The 15,315-nt window shown below is 40.6% G+C and overlaps 1 protein-coding gene across 4 annotated transcripts in view; it reads right to left on the bottom strand.

Moving 5' to 3' along the window:
• Positions 1–267: 267 nt before the first annotated feature.
• The window catches only part of GRIN1 (glutamate ionotropic receptor NMDA type subunit 1), a 90,628-nt gene continuing 75,580 nt past the window's right edge, over positions 268–15,315 (bottom strand). For 2 of the 4 annotated variants that reach the window (XM_069942672.1, XM_069942673.1), the window contains 3 exons: positions 12,046–12,155; positions 9,849–9,994; positions 268–711 (listed from right to left, as the gene is read on the bottom strand). In XM_069942672.1, coding sequence (XP_069798773.1) covers positions 643–711; positions 9,849–9,994; positions 12,046–12,155 — 325 coding nt within the window. In that variant the 3' untranslated portion in view covers positions 268–642. Of the gene's footprint in view, positions 813–5,893; positions 6,005–9,848; positions 9,995–12,045; positions 12,156–15,315 lie in introns of all 4 variants that reach the window. The other 2 variants (XM_069942674.1, XM_069942671.1) reach the window with 2 other exon arrangements.

Here is a 15,315-nt window from a genome sequence, read left to right as displayed (position 1 = left end):
AAGTAGGATTGAGCTGCAATACTAGACACAGCCCATGGACCAGAGGGGCGCTAAAATGAAAATAAAAATTTCTTATTCCTTTATGAGAAGAAAAATAAAAACCTAAAAAGAATAGTAGAAAGCAGAGTGAAAAACTTCCCGTTTTGAATAATACATGGGCAGAAATATATACCTGCCATGCATACATACAGGAGACACTTTTTGTTGTTGCTGATGGAAAAGAAGAGGCAGACGATGAACAGCGGTACAATAAGAAGACAGATTTAGCAGCAAAAAGAAAAAAAAAACACAAAGAAAGGAAATAAAATCTAAACGGAAAATAAAATTCAAAGTGTTCATAGCGCTGAGATACCGTTCTGTTTGTCCAATGGAACCTTGGAAAAAAATAGGAGAAGGGGCGGAGAGGGGGGGTGGGGCAAATATATTAGGTGAAAAAATAAAAAATCAGTTCATTTCTCTCCAGCAAATGTTTAAAGAGTAAAGTCCAACCATGGAGCCAGGTGTAGTGAGCAGAGGGGGGGATAGGTGGATAACATGCAGTCCCAGAGTCCTGCTGATGTGACCGCGTTCTTACCAGTAATGCTCTTAGGTCCATTATATACCATCCACAAGCCAGAACAGTCACTGTCTCTCTTCTTTGTACTACACCACAGTGCTAACAGAGGGATCGGACAGATTTAGCTGACCGGTGATGTCAGTAGGATGGTATTGCTGTAAAATACAAATATACAGAAAGGAAAGGTGAGGATCAACGGGCGCCAAGCCTGGACTCTGCCGATGTAGCTTCTGTTTCATTCTGCAGAGTTTTATGTCTGTAAAAATGACAATACGTTGGGCCAGTTATATATACAGATGGGTTACTGGCGGCTAAGAACAATTGTTACACTGATAACAATATACAGGACACACATTGGAGATCACTGTCACCTACTGGATCACAACTGGAAGATGTGGGTGTAGTAATGTATGGAGAGTGCAGGACATAGTCATAGACATAATAGTGTATCCAACCCCTGCTCCTGTCTAATAGGCCTAATGTGTCCACCCCCACCATAGCACATTTCATTTATGAATAGAAAAGTTATATAATAGCTATGTGACTTATAGACTAGAAACAAAAAGGTTATACCAGTACACATATATAACTACTTTCTTTGCACAGAAAGAATAGATTTTTGTGCTGCTTTCAGATTTGAGCAAAATCATGGTAAGTACAAGAATATATCTACTATACTACTGCCCCCTATATACAAGATTATACCTACTATAATACTGCCCCCTATATACAAGAATATACCTACTATAATACTGCTCCTTTATACAGGAATATAACTACTATAATACTGCTCCTATATACCGGGATATAACAACTATAATACTGCTCCTATATACCGGGATATAACAACTATAATACTGCTCCTATATACAGGAATATAACTACTATAATACTGCTCCTATATACAAGAATATAACTACTATAATACTGCCCCTATATACAAGAATATAACTACTACAATACTGCTCCTATATACAGGGATATACAGGGATATAACTACTATAATACTGCTCCTATAAACAAGAATGTAACTACTATAATACTGCTCCTATATACAGGAATATACTACTATAATACTGCTCCTATATACAGGAATATAACTACTATAATACTGCTCCTATATACAAGAATATAACTGCTATAATACTGCTCCTATATACAAGAATATAACTACTATAATACTTCTCCTATATACAAGAATATAACTACTATAATAATGCCCCTATATACAGGAATATAACTACTATAATACTGCTCCTATATACAAGAATATAACTACTATAATACTGCTCCTATATACAAGAATATAACTACTATAATACTGCTCCTATATACAAGAATATAACTACTATAATACTGCTCCTATATACAGAAATATAACTACTATAATACTGCTCCTATATACAGGAATATAACTACTATAATACTGCTCCTATATGCAAGACTATAACTACTATAATACTGCCCCTATATACAGGAATATAAGTACTATAATACTGCTCCTATATACAGGAATATAACTACTATAATACTGCTCTCTATATACAAGTATATAACTACTATAATACTGCCCCCTATATACAAGAATATAACTACTATAATACTGCTCCCTATATACAAGAATATAACTACTATAATACTGCTCCTATATACAGGGATATAACTACTATAATACTGCTCCTATATACAAGAATATAACTACTATAATACTGCCCCCTATATACAAAAATATAACTACTATAATACTGCTCCTATATACAGGAATATAACTACTATAATACTGCTCCTATATACAAGAATATAACTGCTATAATACTGCTCCCTGGTATGGAAGCTATAGTCTTTTCCTGCAGATTAGTTATTGGTTAGCCATGTGGTGCAGAGCTCGGGCAGATGGCTCCTGTAGAGTCTGGGCTATTCGGCTTCTGTCTTCCATGTTCTTTCCCTCTCTCTATCTGGAGCAGAAGGTTAGTAATACAGCTGTCCTCTATTGTGCCGCCCTGGCAGGGAACACTTTGTGCTGCCATCTCCGCATAATGCAGTGAAAAGTCACAATGTGTTGGAGGATAAAGCTGCATTGTGTGCGGCTCTGATCTCTGCACAGTGTGCGCTGTGTCTGCTCTGCTGCCCTCAAAGCAGCCGCTCAATATGTGACTGTGTCGCCTCCACCTCCCACTGGCTGTGTATGGGAACTGCGCCGCGTCACTGACCTGCCGGCATCTTTCACTAACAATACCTGACATGAAATCAGCTTACATTCGGGAAATACTATGTGACCTAGGTCCGAGATCTGGGATTATGGGAGAGACGGAGAATTCATTCAAATATAACAAGGTTTTCCTTCTCTGTGAACCTATTCTATTCAACAAACTTTATTTTCAGTTTTTCGTGCGACCGGTTGGAATCCCAGACGGAGTGTATGCTATGTGTATACGCTCCGGCCGGGATTCCATTCATTCAAATACAACGTATGTTTTGCATAAATCACAGCCGTTGTTGCAATTGCTGCCGTAATTTATGCAAAACATACATTGTGTGAACATAGCCTTAGACTTTTTAGGATTTGTTTAAAAATAGAAATTACAAGGTGATTCCAGAATTTATACCTGTCCTTGATCTGAAATTCTGACATTAGTGTTTCAGGGACGTCAGAGGGTTATGCAGACATTATGCGCTATCTGTGATTGATAGATACAGAATAAGATGAAACAATCCAGTGTAGCCGATCCTGCCCCAAAGGCTAGACAAGCACCCGTACACATTAGATTGTTGGTAGATCTCAACTTGATCATCAAGGTCTCCAGACATTATACTAATGTGTATGATAAGGGCAAAACTGGGATAGATTCATACAATACTGATCCTGTACTGATCCTGAGTTACATCCTGTATTATACTCCAGAGCTGCACTCGCTATTCTGCTGGTGGGGTCACTGTGTACATACATTACATTACTGATCCTGAGTTACATCCTGTATTATACTCCAGAGCTGCACTCACTATTCTGCTGGTGGGGTCACTGTGTACATACATTACATTACTGATCCTGAGTGACATCCTGTATTATCCTCCAGAGCTGCACTCACTATTCTGCTGGTGAGGTCACTGTGTACATACACTAAACACATATTCACTGGACCATATAAACAGATGTCGTCTCTCCTATTCATGGCCTGTATTATTTTAATCCTAACTTATTAGATTATGTAACCATGATGCAGACAGTGTTATTATACAAGGTCCATGTTCTGTTGCTTTTGTACTTATCTCTATCTGTGAGTAATAAACCTTGAACCTCATAACTGTGAGATACGACTGAACTGATTTCCCTTTCTGATTTCCTTGCCGGGAGCAGTAACACGCAGAATCCAGCAGAGGAGCCATAAACCCTCCAAGGCCAAGTCAGATACTAATCTCTCCCCGGACGTTGGAATCCCTTCAAGGTGAGATTTCTCTCAAAGTGACATTGTATTAAAAGAGTTAAAGAGTACCTGTCAGTAGAAAAAAACCTTCTACATGTTAGAGAAGCTGTGATCGGACGGGATCCAAGTGTTCAGTCAACGACCGATCAGGAGAAGGAGAAGCCCGCGATCTATGTCATGTGACCTGGATGACAGCATTATGTAAGTCTATGGAGCCATCCAGCTCACCCACAGAGTCATCTTCCAGCTGGTTCTCCTGATCGGTCACAGACACCGACCAATTAAAACTTGGGGGGGAGGGGGGGGGGTAAGCTGCTGCAAGGCACCTTTGGCCGCAGCATACATCCTATGAGAAACTTGCAGGTTAGCCAAATGCTTGTTTATAACCCAAACATCGGGAAGAGGAAAGTTCTCAAAAGGAAGAGGTAAGTCTTAAATGAGTAGAGGGGTGTAAGCTGCAGGAAGTCACCCCTGGCCTATCTCTCTTCAGAACAAGGGATCAGGCATGTTGAAATCTAACTGCTCAATCCTTCTCTCCAATGTCAGGACGTGCCCATACATGTTAGGTGGTCGGCTGCTCTGGCCAAAATTGGTGGCCTCTGCGTATGACCAAGTTTTGAGGGTCTCTCCTAACAAACGGTGTTGGCACGGGCCTAAGTGGGAGGAGCATGACATAGATTGCAGGCAGAATCCCTGTGTCATGCTCCGCCCCCACTTGATGTCAGATGACTTTAGTTTCAATAGCCCTATAGCTATTAGCTATAATAGTCAACGTGCACAATATTATGGAAAATGAGAAAGTAATGAGAAGTATTAGATCTAATTGTAGAATATTCCGGAAACTTCTAAAAACCCCATCCTAACAGTGCCGCCTATCTCTAGACTGACTAGTAGGAACCTGTTGTGTATGTTATAATGTGTGTACGTATACAAGGTCTACATATCGATTAAACCATGACAATATACAAGGTATACAAGCCTAGCACATGGCACATCCACACAAAGGTTGTTTTTTTTTTTCACATTGGTTTTAGAAACAAATCCGTCCTACAAAAACTCACATTTATCACATTAAAACCGGTAACATACAATTCGACACTTCTGTTTTATGATATTTTTTGTGTTGGCGTTTTCCTCTAAAAATCGTTTTTAGCTTTAGGTTCTTAATCAAGCAAATTGTTGCATTTGGAATGAATGGAACATATCTGGAAAGGGGTAGAGCGTTAAAGGGGTTTACTTTCTCGGTGTAGAGAGGGGTGGGGGTGGGGGGTCTCTTCAGCAAAACGCTGTCATCACAAACAAAAAATTACACACACTTGTGACACAAACATGACTCTTAGTGATGTGAAACTTTGCCAAAATAACAAAAATCGAGTGTTGTCCGGAAGGCGTACAACAACGAACAGGAAGAAACACGTAAAAATAAAAAAAAATAAGATTCAAAAATAAACACCAAAAAAAGTCTCGGTTCAAGATTGGCACCAATCAACGCAAAGTATTTTTTCTTTTTTTTAAAGAATAAAAAATTATGCATTTAGAAGTGACCAAAAAAATTTTAGAGAACGGCTCTTGGACGGAGCCCAGAAAACTAAATTTGGTTAGGTTTTTTTCTCGATGACTGTTGACGAAAACATGGGCTGGAATGTACTTGCATGTACAATGCGCAGCTTCTGGATGGGCGTTTGGCAACCAATGAAATGGTAGAAGAAATCGAGGAACAGAGAGATAGAGAAAGCCAGAGACATAGACGAAGAGTCAGAAGAGGAGGTGAAGAGGTTGAGCCATACAGTAGAGAGAGCAAGCAAGAGACAGAGTAAGAGAGAGCAAAGCTCGTCCTCCGAGAGAGTGCAAGCAAGAGATAGAGAAAGCATAAGAGAGAGCGAGAAAGAGAGAGAGCTGAATTCTTCTTCCTTACCGTGTCTTTGCAGGACCTACGTCTCTTGAAGCTGGAGGCCAGGGTTGAGGTGATGGACCTAAAAGAGGCTTTCTTTTTAGGGTCAGGTTCTGCTCTACCACTTTTTCTATCCTAAAATGAATATGTATAAGCAATTAGATAGCTAATGTGCCTCTCCTTCAACTACCTCTATACTGAATATAGTCCAAGGCGACAAGATGTTCTCCTATCTTGTAAGGCATCTAAGGGTAGGATACCACCTAGCTACGGTGGATGGGAGGGACGAGCCAATAAGATGGTCACCGGTTAGGTATTAGAAGGTTCTGTAGTTGTACTGATCCAACAATTTCTTCTACCTGGAGTCAAAGATGGAGTCATGTACCTATATCTGCTACCAGCTAACTATGGGTTTGGTGGAGTAGGGAAAACTTTCTTAATGTGCTTCCCTCGAAAGACTAACATTGGTCCACACTCTAATTTTTAACGGTGACCATGTTCATCATCGCTAATCTCAGCTTAGGCATCGGACTAGTGGTGCCCTACGTGCAGCTACCTGGGGTATGAGGACTGTGTGGGTGGCTAGAGAAGGTTAGGGTCTTTAAGCTGGAGGCAATGTCACAAGAAAGATAGAAGACGGCATTAGAAAGCAGCCATTGTATGAGATTTCTGTAAAAAATGTAGTCAAAAATTTTAATGGTGCATTGGCGCAAAGCGGTTTTGTTTTTTTTTTCTTTCTCCAAAAGCAAAAAATTAAATAAAAATAATGAAAATAATAATTGTTAAAAAAAAAAATTAAAAAAAGGCAAATAAAATAGAGAAGCATTAAAGCTATTTTTGACATTGCATAAGAAAATGTTATGAAATCATAAAAGGTGGGAGAGAAAAGAAAAAGATGAGGCTTGTTCTGTTATACCAACGTGGAGTATAACAAAAATTTATTCCATAGGTGCCCGGGCACCATCGATGGGATAAATTTTGGGATTTGTTGTTCTTCTTTCAGGCATGCACAAATGGGGTTTAAGCGGGATGGATGGCATGGAATGACTATATTTTGCTCCATGTATTATCCCAAATCCAAATTTTTGCTTAAACAAATAGATTTTTTCCACTTGCCTTCCTTCTAGTAACGTGACAGACTTTTGTTTTCTGTAGTTCCCACCTGTGGAAAGGTCTCAGATTATAAGATTGTTTTTTTTTTAGTTTTTTTTTTCTTTTCACAGTCCCCACAGAGTGACATGCACACGCAACATGTACAAAAAAAAAAGTTCCCCTACGTTGACACGAGGCGCAGGGGATTTCTAGAAGGTTGGCAAGTGAAAATTGTGGTGCTCGTGACAGTCTAGTGCCCCTGGCCGGCAGACTTCTCCCCAGACGAACACATAGGGAAGGTGTTCCCAAGAGACCAGACTCCAGAAATTGTCTCTTACCATTTTTTAAAAAAATGTATTTGACTGATTTTTTTTTGATTTTTTTAAATCAAAATTCAAAAATTAGTGCAGTGTTGCGTATTCGGATCCAAAAATAGGATGTAAATATATATTCACCTACATAGGTGTATACGTATATATATATTTTCTTTTGTTTGTTTTTGGATTTTTTCACATAATTTTACCCCCCCAAGGTGCTGTTAAAAAATACAGCACGTGTTTCTCGTATGAGTTATTATTAAGAGATTATTAAGAATCTAGGTCACTTATTAATTTTAAATTAAAGGGGCAACACTCCTTAACATAAAATCCTTTGAAAAGTTTATTATTCACATGTATTAGATTTATGTACCTTTTAAAAATTATGCTTTTTGTCTAGCATGCTAGTCTGCACCCCCTCCCCCCCAAAAAAAATAAAATAAATGAAAATAAAGTAAAATAAAAAATAAAAAAACAATCTGGGATTCCATTTCTGGAAATACAATAGTAAAAATGTGAAACTAATGCTGCCGCTTTTGTAACTCCGCCCCTGCTTTAAAAGGTTGTTCCATGACTTATTATTTATTTACTGTGTTTAAGTTTTTAGTTGTTTTCAAAATGCTCCTGCGTCTCCACGCATATTGCTGTTACATACTTGTTTTGACACTGCCTAGTGTTCCTTTGATTCCTTTTAAGAGCGTCCACCTAATGTGTCCAGTAAAGGTGGTCACACATGCTCAGTAGCTCGATCCCACCACTCAAGTGTACACAGGTGGCTGATTGGTTCCTGCTTTTTACAGGCCAGCCAATAAGAATCAGTACACTAGAAGTGGCTTCTTCTTGTCTGCACTGAACATGGTGGACATTCTGAGAGGTGTAAAAAAAAAACAGGGGGCGCTATAATAATAAACTAACAGTATATAGACATAGGAGCACAGCTCCAATCAAAAACTGTAAATTCATATATATAACGCCTTTAAAAAATATATATTTTTATTGCAAGGTTTTGCCACATTTTAACATTTGCCCAGTTATTATATACCCCCCAATCATTGTCTGGGTCTCCCAGGTCTGCAGGACCTCACAGAAAGAGCACATGCACCACAATAGTTTTTTATGAATTAATCTTGATTATGTAGATTGCAACTGCACTTTAGTTTTATTTTAAATTTTTTTTTAATTTTATATTTTTTTTGTTTGTTTTTTTTTTGCTTTTTTTTTCTTCACAAACCTGTATTTTAATTCACGTTATAATAACCAGCATCTGTCTTCAAATTTTATCAGAAGATTAACAGCAACAAGGCGTCTAATGATCATATAGTACGCTACAGGACAGACATGGGTTCATTATCCATTTGTCACCAACATATGGGGAGGTACGGGTTGACTCTGCGGCAATGGTCTGTCGGTGTTTGAAGAGCCTCAATATCTTGGTGACTGAGACACATGGTTGTGTGATAGCCATGGGGCTGTGTTTCAGTGTGGTATATGGAGGTCATATGGAAATATATGAGGTTGTATGGAACAGTAAAGAACCCATGTGGATGCTGTAGACCGTCAGGAAAGTGCAGTCCAATATAACATCAATGAAATGGATTCACTTGGTCGCGATTCTTTGTTGCCCCAGCTGAAAGGGAAGGGTTAGTCTGACATCACGTTCAACAGAATATGAAATCCTCTATACACACACATATAGAAAAAGTATTGCCTGCTACCAAAGACAAAAACTAAAACGGCAGGTTTTTTTAAAAATAAATTTGAATAACAGGTTTTTTTTTACATTTTTTAAATCTTAAAGCTAGTTTGTTCCCATGCTGTCAGACTGGTTGCTATGGATCCACCACCACCATCCATCCCTAGCAACCAGTTTCTGATGCGGCCTAGAGAAGGACCAATAATACTAAGGTCGGTTGTCAGGCAGCTCATCCCTAGCAACCAGTCTCTGATGCGGCCTAGAGAAGGACCAATAATACTAAGGTCATATGTTTCTCTTTCTATTACAGCATATGAATAATTTTTGTCTAGAAATATCTTTACATCAAGAAACCCTTTCTAAATGATAGAATAATTGCAACTAGCACCCTTGTCCATGACTAGAACTAATAAAGATTTTCAATTTTAAAACTGACTCATCTGAGACAGACTTGTTGCTAGGCCTGTGCTGCCTAACAACCACATTTTAAATCCTGTTGCTGTGGCAGTGGGTCCATAGTAACCAGTCTGTCTCACAAAATGTCTGCCCCCAACTGCAGTTTTAGTATCTTGTTTTCACAGTGGTCAACAATTTTTATTTTTATTTTCCATAAACAAAAAGAAATGGGAGATGAGAATGACCTGTTCAGTGTAAGGATGCTCCATTGTCAGCCATCTTCTGACACTGACCTGATCATTACACAAAGACTATGACAAAGACCGACACAGTATAACATGGTCACACCTGAGAATCCACAGTGAAATGTTTGATGTAGACCGGACAAGACGTAGACTGGACCATGATGAAGAATCTGCTCTCCGACAGAGAAACGGGAAACGCACCTGTTGGTTAAGTTCTCTAAAACGTTTTGTCATACCTGCAGGTTTTTTCGCCAAACATTCACGGCGGCAAAAGCAAGCTGCATCTGCTTCCTCCGAGCATCCTTGTGTCGCTTATAGGCTATCTCAATAAATATCAGGAAGATTCCAGCAACAATGCCGCCAGCGACAAGCATAAAGACGCCTGGGGGGAAAACGTACAGGTTAGTCAGACAATCTGAAAATTCTAAATCGGTTCCTTGTGTGAGAAGAGACTTGTTGTCAGTGAATCTGTCCTGATAGTATCAGATTTGGAAGAAGTGGGAATTTCGGTCCCATAAGGTCTTCCAATGCGCCGGGAGTCCTCTATTTTACACGACCATATAGATATAGGAGGAGGGTCTGGACAAGCTCAGGTGACCAATGACAGCACAACAATACTATTTAATTGGAATGTATGAGATGTGAAGGAGGAAGTGAGGGGTACCTGGTGGTCCGTGAAGGTAGAGGGAAACTAACCTGCTGATATGTCCTTATTGCATATAGGGCGCTGAGGAGGAAAGTTTGTCTGTTACCATCCTCCTCTGCACCGTTCCCATACTGTTATCAGTGTAATCCTTTGTCCGGAGCACCGTTGGGAGCACTGTCCTGCCCCCATTGTGTGGGGCGGGGCAGTGCTCCTAATGGTGCTCCGGACTGAGGATTATGCTGCTAACAGCATGGGAACGGCGCGGAGGAGGAAGGTAAGAGACATACCTTCCTCCTTGGGTCCCAGTCGCTATAGGGGGCCATCAGCAGGTTAGATTCATCTAACCTGCTGATAGTTCCCCTTTAATTCCACACTTCCTTCAAGAAAGTGACCTGTTTTGGGCAACTCTAAAAAGTGAACAGAAGAAGAGACCCCTCTTTTCCAGAGTTCCTCCAACACAGCGGTGAGGCCTCAGGAAAGTTCCTATGGATACGCGTAGGGAGGAGGTTCCATCTGGACAGCACCTTGTAACCCGTTCCTTGCAAGTGAGAAGAGATATATGAGGAGTGGATGAGTGTAAACACCCCCCTTACCTGACCTGATGATAGGGAGAGGCCAAGGTCACCTCCCCCGGCAGTCACATATGGCAAATGAGTATACAGGTATCAGGTAGTATGGAGGACAGATCAGAATTGGGAGCAAGATAGGCTCATGGGGAAGAGATCCTTAAGAGTAGAGAGAGGGAACCAGGAAGAGGCCTAAAGAAACTGCCCACTTGGGACCACCGACGGAAGATGGGATCGTTAGCCTGGGGTAAAGGCCGGTTTCATCAAGACAGGGAATAGTGGAAAGGGGTGAGGAGCTAAGAACCCTGAAGAGAGATATTTATTAGAAATCTTCATAATGGTAGGGTGTGACACTGCGTGAAGGAGTTCGGAAGACAATGAGGCCGCAAGGAGGGGAATCAGGAAGAGGGCAGATTCCAATCCAAAGTATAGAAGGAGCATGTCGGTGCCAGTCCAACACTCTAGAGAGGTGAGCCGCAACATAATACAGATAAAAATTCGGGAGACCTACTCAACCTTACACTTTGTAGTGGTAACATATGGATTTGGCTAAATGGGCCGGCTTGTGAGACCAAATAAATTTTAAGAGAAGGAAGGAAAGTTGTCGAAAGAAGGAAAGAGGTCTGCTAATTGGTGAGGCCTATATTACATATATAAGGAAGTACATACATTGAAAATAGAGAGCAGTGGCCGTACCGAGTAAACGTACCCCTGTGCCACCTCTTCAGGCCCACAGAAACTGATTCAAGCTTAGGGGAGAAGTGTAAGCTGGACATGGGGATAAGAGACAGGGAGTGAATTGTGGGACAGTCAGGGAGATGGAGGTCAGCTAACCCAAAGAGTAAGTTGGGGAGGGAGATGGACGGGTTAGTCAGGAAAAATAGAGGATGATCAGCATAAGCAGAGACCTTGTGAACATGGTTACCGGGATGCCCCAAATATCGGGGTTTCGTATAACATGGCAGAGAAAGGGTTCAAGGGTGAGAATGTAAATGAGAGGGGACAAACCTGACGGATACCGCTGGAGGTGAAGAGTGGCGCTGAAAGGAGAACGCTGACCATTGACCAAGTCCCAAATGACCGAAAAGGCCATCTGACTGACTGAAGCCTATTCAGCATCGGTGGAGAGCAACATAGCAGGCAAGGGGGAGGAGGACACATGTATAATGTTGATGGCGCTGGTTATGGTATCCCTCGCCCTGGCACAGTGTTATTTCTTACCTGCCATGTTCTCGAATGTCAGTGTAGCTGGGGCATTGCTGCGAGAGTCACATTCCTGATATCTGACCCATGTCTTATCAAGGTCTTCCATGAATCCATTCTCATGTGATCTACAAAAAGAAATGAATATACAGTGAGAAGCCGCCGCCTGTTATCACTGGTGGATGATGGGGACTGGTAGGATATAAAGCGCTCCATATTCCTGCACCTGAAAGAGAAATCCCTCATATGCGGCCAACAATACAAAACATGTCACACATGGAAATTCTTTACATTCAGGTTCATAGTATAGTGTATGGTACGCAGTATAATAGAAAGTATTATAGTAGTTATATTCTTGTATATAGGGGGCAGTATTATAGTAGTTATATTCTTGTATATAGGAGCAGTATTATAGTTCTTATATTCTTGTATATAGGGGGCAGTATTATAGTAGTTATATTCCTGTACATAGGAGCAGTATTATAGTAGTTATATTCTTGTATATAGGAGGCAGTATTATAGTAGTTATATTCCTGTACATAGGAGCAGTATTATAGTAGTTATATTCTTGTATATAGGAGCAGTATTATAGTAGTTATATTCCTGTATATAGGAGCAGTATTATAGTAGTTATATTCTTGTATATAGGAGCAGTATTATAGTTCTTATATTCTTGTATATAGGGGGCAGTATTATAGTAGTTATATTCCTGTACATAGGAGCAGTATTATAGTAGTTATATTCTTGTATATATGAGCAGTATTATAGTAGTTATATTCCTGTATATAGGGGACAGTATTATAGTAGTTATATTCCTGTATATAGGAGCAGTAATATAGTAGTTATGGAGTAGGTAGAAGAATTGAGGCGGTCACTCACCACGTTAGATGCCGAAGATTCTTTATTCATCCAGGAATGAACATAACGGGGAAGGGGGAAGGTGGAGGAGCGGGTGCAATCAGATAAACGTTTTCGCGGACTTCCGCTTCGTCAGGTCTGGCTACGTAACACAGGTGGGGGTGTGTTTATAGGTAATGTGATACAAGTGAAAATAGTATAAAAATACTACAAAACAATATTATAAGAACACATTAAAAACAAGCCGATGCAAGCATATTAGAATAGTAGGGCATTTAAGTCGTTTCTCTCATTGAGGCCAGAGACGCCCGTAGCGTCCAGTCGGATAATCCATCTGGTCTCACATTTAAGCAGCAATTTCAACCAGTCCCCGCCGCTGCCGGGAGGGTTAACCCTTTCCAAGCCTATCACCTTTAAACATCTCGCATCATTAGCATGATCATTGCGTACGTGGTTGATAAGGCGGGGGACCCCTTTTCCCGATCGTAGCGAGTAGAGATGCTCTTTAAACCTTGTCCACAATGCCCTCTTAGTTTTCCCTATATAATACTTATGGCAGGGGCAGATAATAGCATATACTACATGAGTAGTTTTGCAAGTAATGAACTGTTTTATGAAACATTCTACCCCTCCCAAAATAATATAGGATTGTGTGAGTAGCTGGGGGCAGTATTGACACTGCCCGCAGCGTCTGTTACCTGAGGGTAGAGATTTAGTTAGCCATGATTGAGTGCGGTCAATCCTTCCCGAGGCCAATGTGTCTCCTATGGTTTTACTCCTCTTGAATGTGAACAGTGGTTTATTAAGGGCAGCGGTTTTAATATCTTCATCCTGTTCTAAAATATACCAATGCTTTCTAATGATACTTTTAATAGTATCATTCATGAGGGAATTTTGTAATGAAAAGGTGAATCTTCTCTGCTCGTTATTTTGTTGTCTAGTGTGTTTGTATTTGGGTACACGTAGGGAAGTATAGCTCATGTTGCTCACTTTAATGTATGCGTCATTGATGACGGCGGGGGGATATCCCCTAGCTGTCAGACGATGGCGCAATTCATTGGCTTGGACAAGGAACGTCTCGTCACTGTTATTGATGCGTCTGATTCTCAACATTTGACTAAAAGGTATAGACTTTTTAACAGAAAAAGGATGTGAACTAGCAAAATGCAATAGAGAATTGGAGGCTGTTACCTTACGAAAAACAGATGTATGAATGGAATTATCAATGATTTCTACTTTAACGTCCAGAAAATCTAACTTATAACCCCCAAAATTATATGTGAACAACATATTAACTGAATTAGATGTATTCAGATATGCGACAAATTCATGGAACATGTCTGGGGTGCCATTCGAGACAATTAAAATGTCGTCCACATATCTGAAAAAAGAAACAATGAATTTAATGTAGGGATTCTTAGTAGAAAAAATTAAATCTTGTTCAAACCAGGAAAGGAAGAGATTGGCATACGTACAGGAGACCGGCGTACCCATAGCGGTGCCGGTCTCCTGACGATACCAATCTCCTTCAAAAGTGAAAAAATTATTCCCCAAAACAAAAAGGAGGGCATCACTAATAAAGGACCTGTAGGAGGATGACTGGCCCGTGCGTCCAAGGATGTGGTCAAGAGCCCCCACACCCGCATCATGAGGGATGCGGGTGTAGAGGCTCTCCACATCGATGGACGCCAAAGAATATTCAGGTTGCCAGGAGATAGTATCTAAAGCTTGCAGGAAGTCATTAACAATAAAAAGAGAAGTACATTTCAACAAAGGGCCATGGACTATGGAACAACAGACTCCGACTCTAGCCAATCCGACACGGGCAGTAAACACAGAGTGGAACCTAATCAAGCTAGAGTCACCCCTTTAGGAAACCGACCCGGAGAGGGCGCACGAGGGGGCGGAAATACAAATTACAAGAGAGTTCCCAAACGGAAACAAGTCCCCTGGAAGTAACCGAGGGTACCCCCCTCGATCCCCCTAATGTAGTCAACATCTCTGGGGTCGACTTACCAGACGGCTGTGAATCATTATTGACTAAAGGACTGAATTTTGGCTTACATGAAGAATTTTCATATGAGAATTTTGAGGCCGACCTCTTCAAAGCCATTAGGAAGATCAATCTGCATAAGTTCTTTAACATCCATAAGAATACACAAGATAAGTCTGCATCATCTATCCCGCAGTATCACATTGGTCCTTTGGGCTTTTTCATGCCGGAAGAGCTCACCCCCAGGATATATCCAGTATCCACACTTTATCTACTCTGGAACAAGATCTTTCTCCTTCATGTCCTGTTGTTCAGGCTACAGAAACTTTCTCAGGAGGGAAACATTCTACTTTCTCCCCACAAATTCCCCCAGGGGGAGCAATCGATATCTTCTACAAATCAGTGCTACGTGATACTAAGACACTTGTGTATCCCAA

The sequence above is a fragment of the Dendropsophus ebraccatus genome, chromosome 10, assembly GCF_027789765.1.
Source record: "Dendropsophus ebraccatus isolate aDenEbr1 chromosome 10, aDenEbr1.pat, whole genome shotgun sequence".
NCBI lineage: Eukaryota > Metazoa > Chordata > Amphibia > Anura > Hylidae > Dendropsophus > Dendropsophus ebraccatus.
This window is presented reverse-complemented; position numbering and strand designations above follow the sequence as displayed.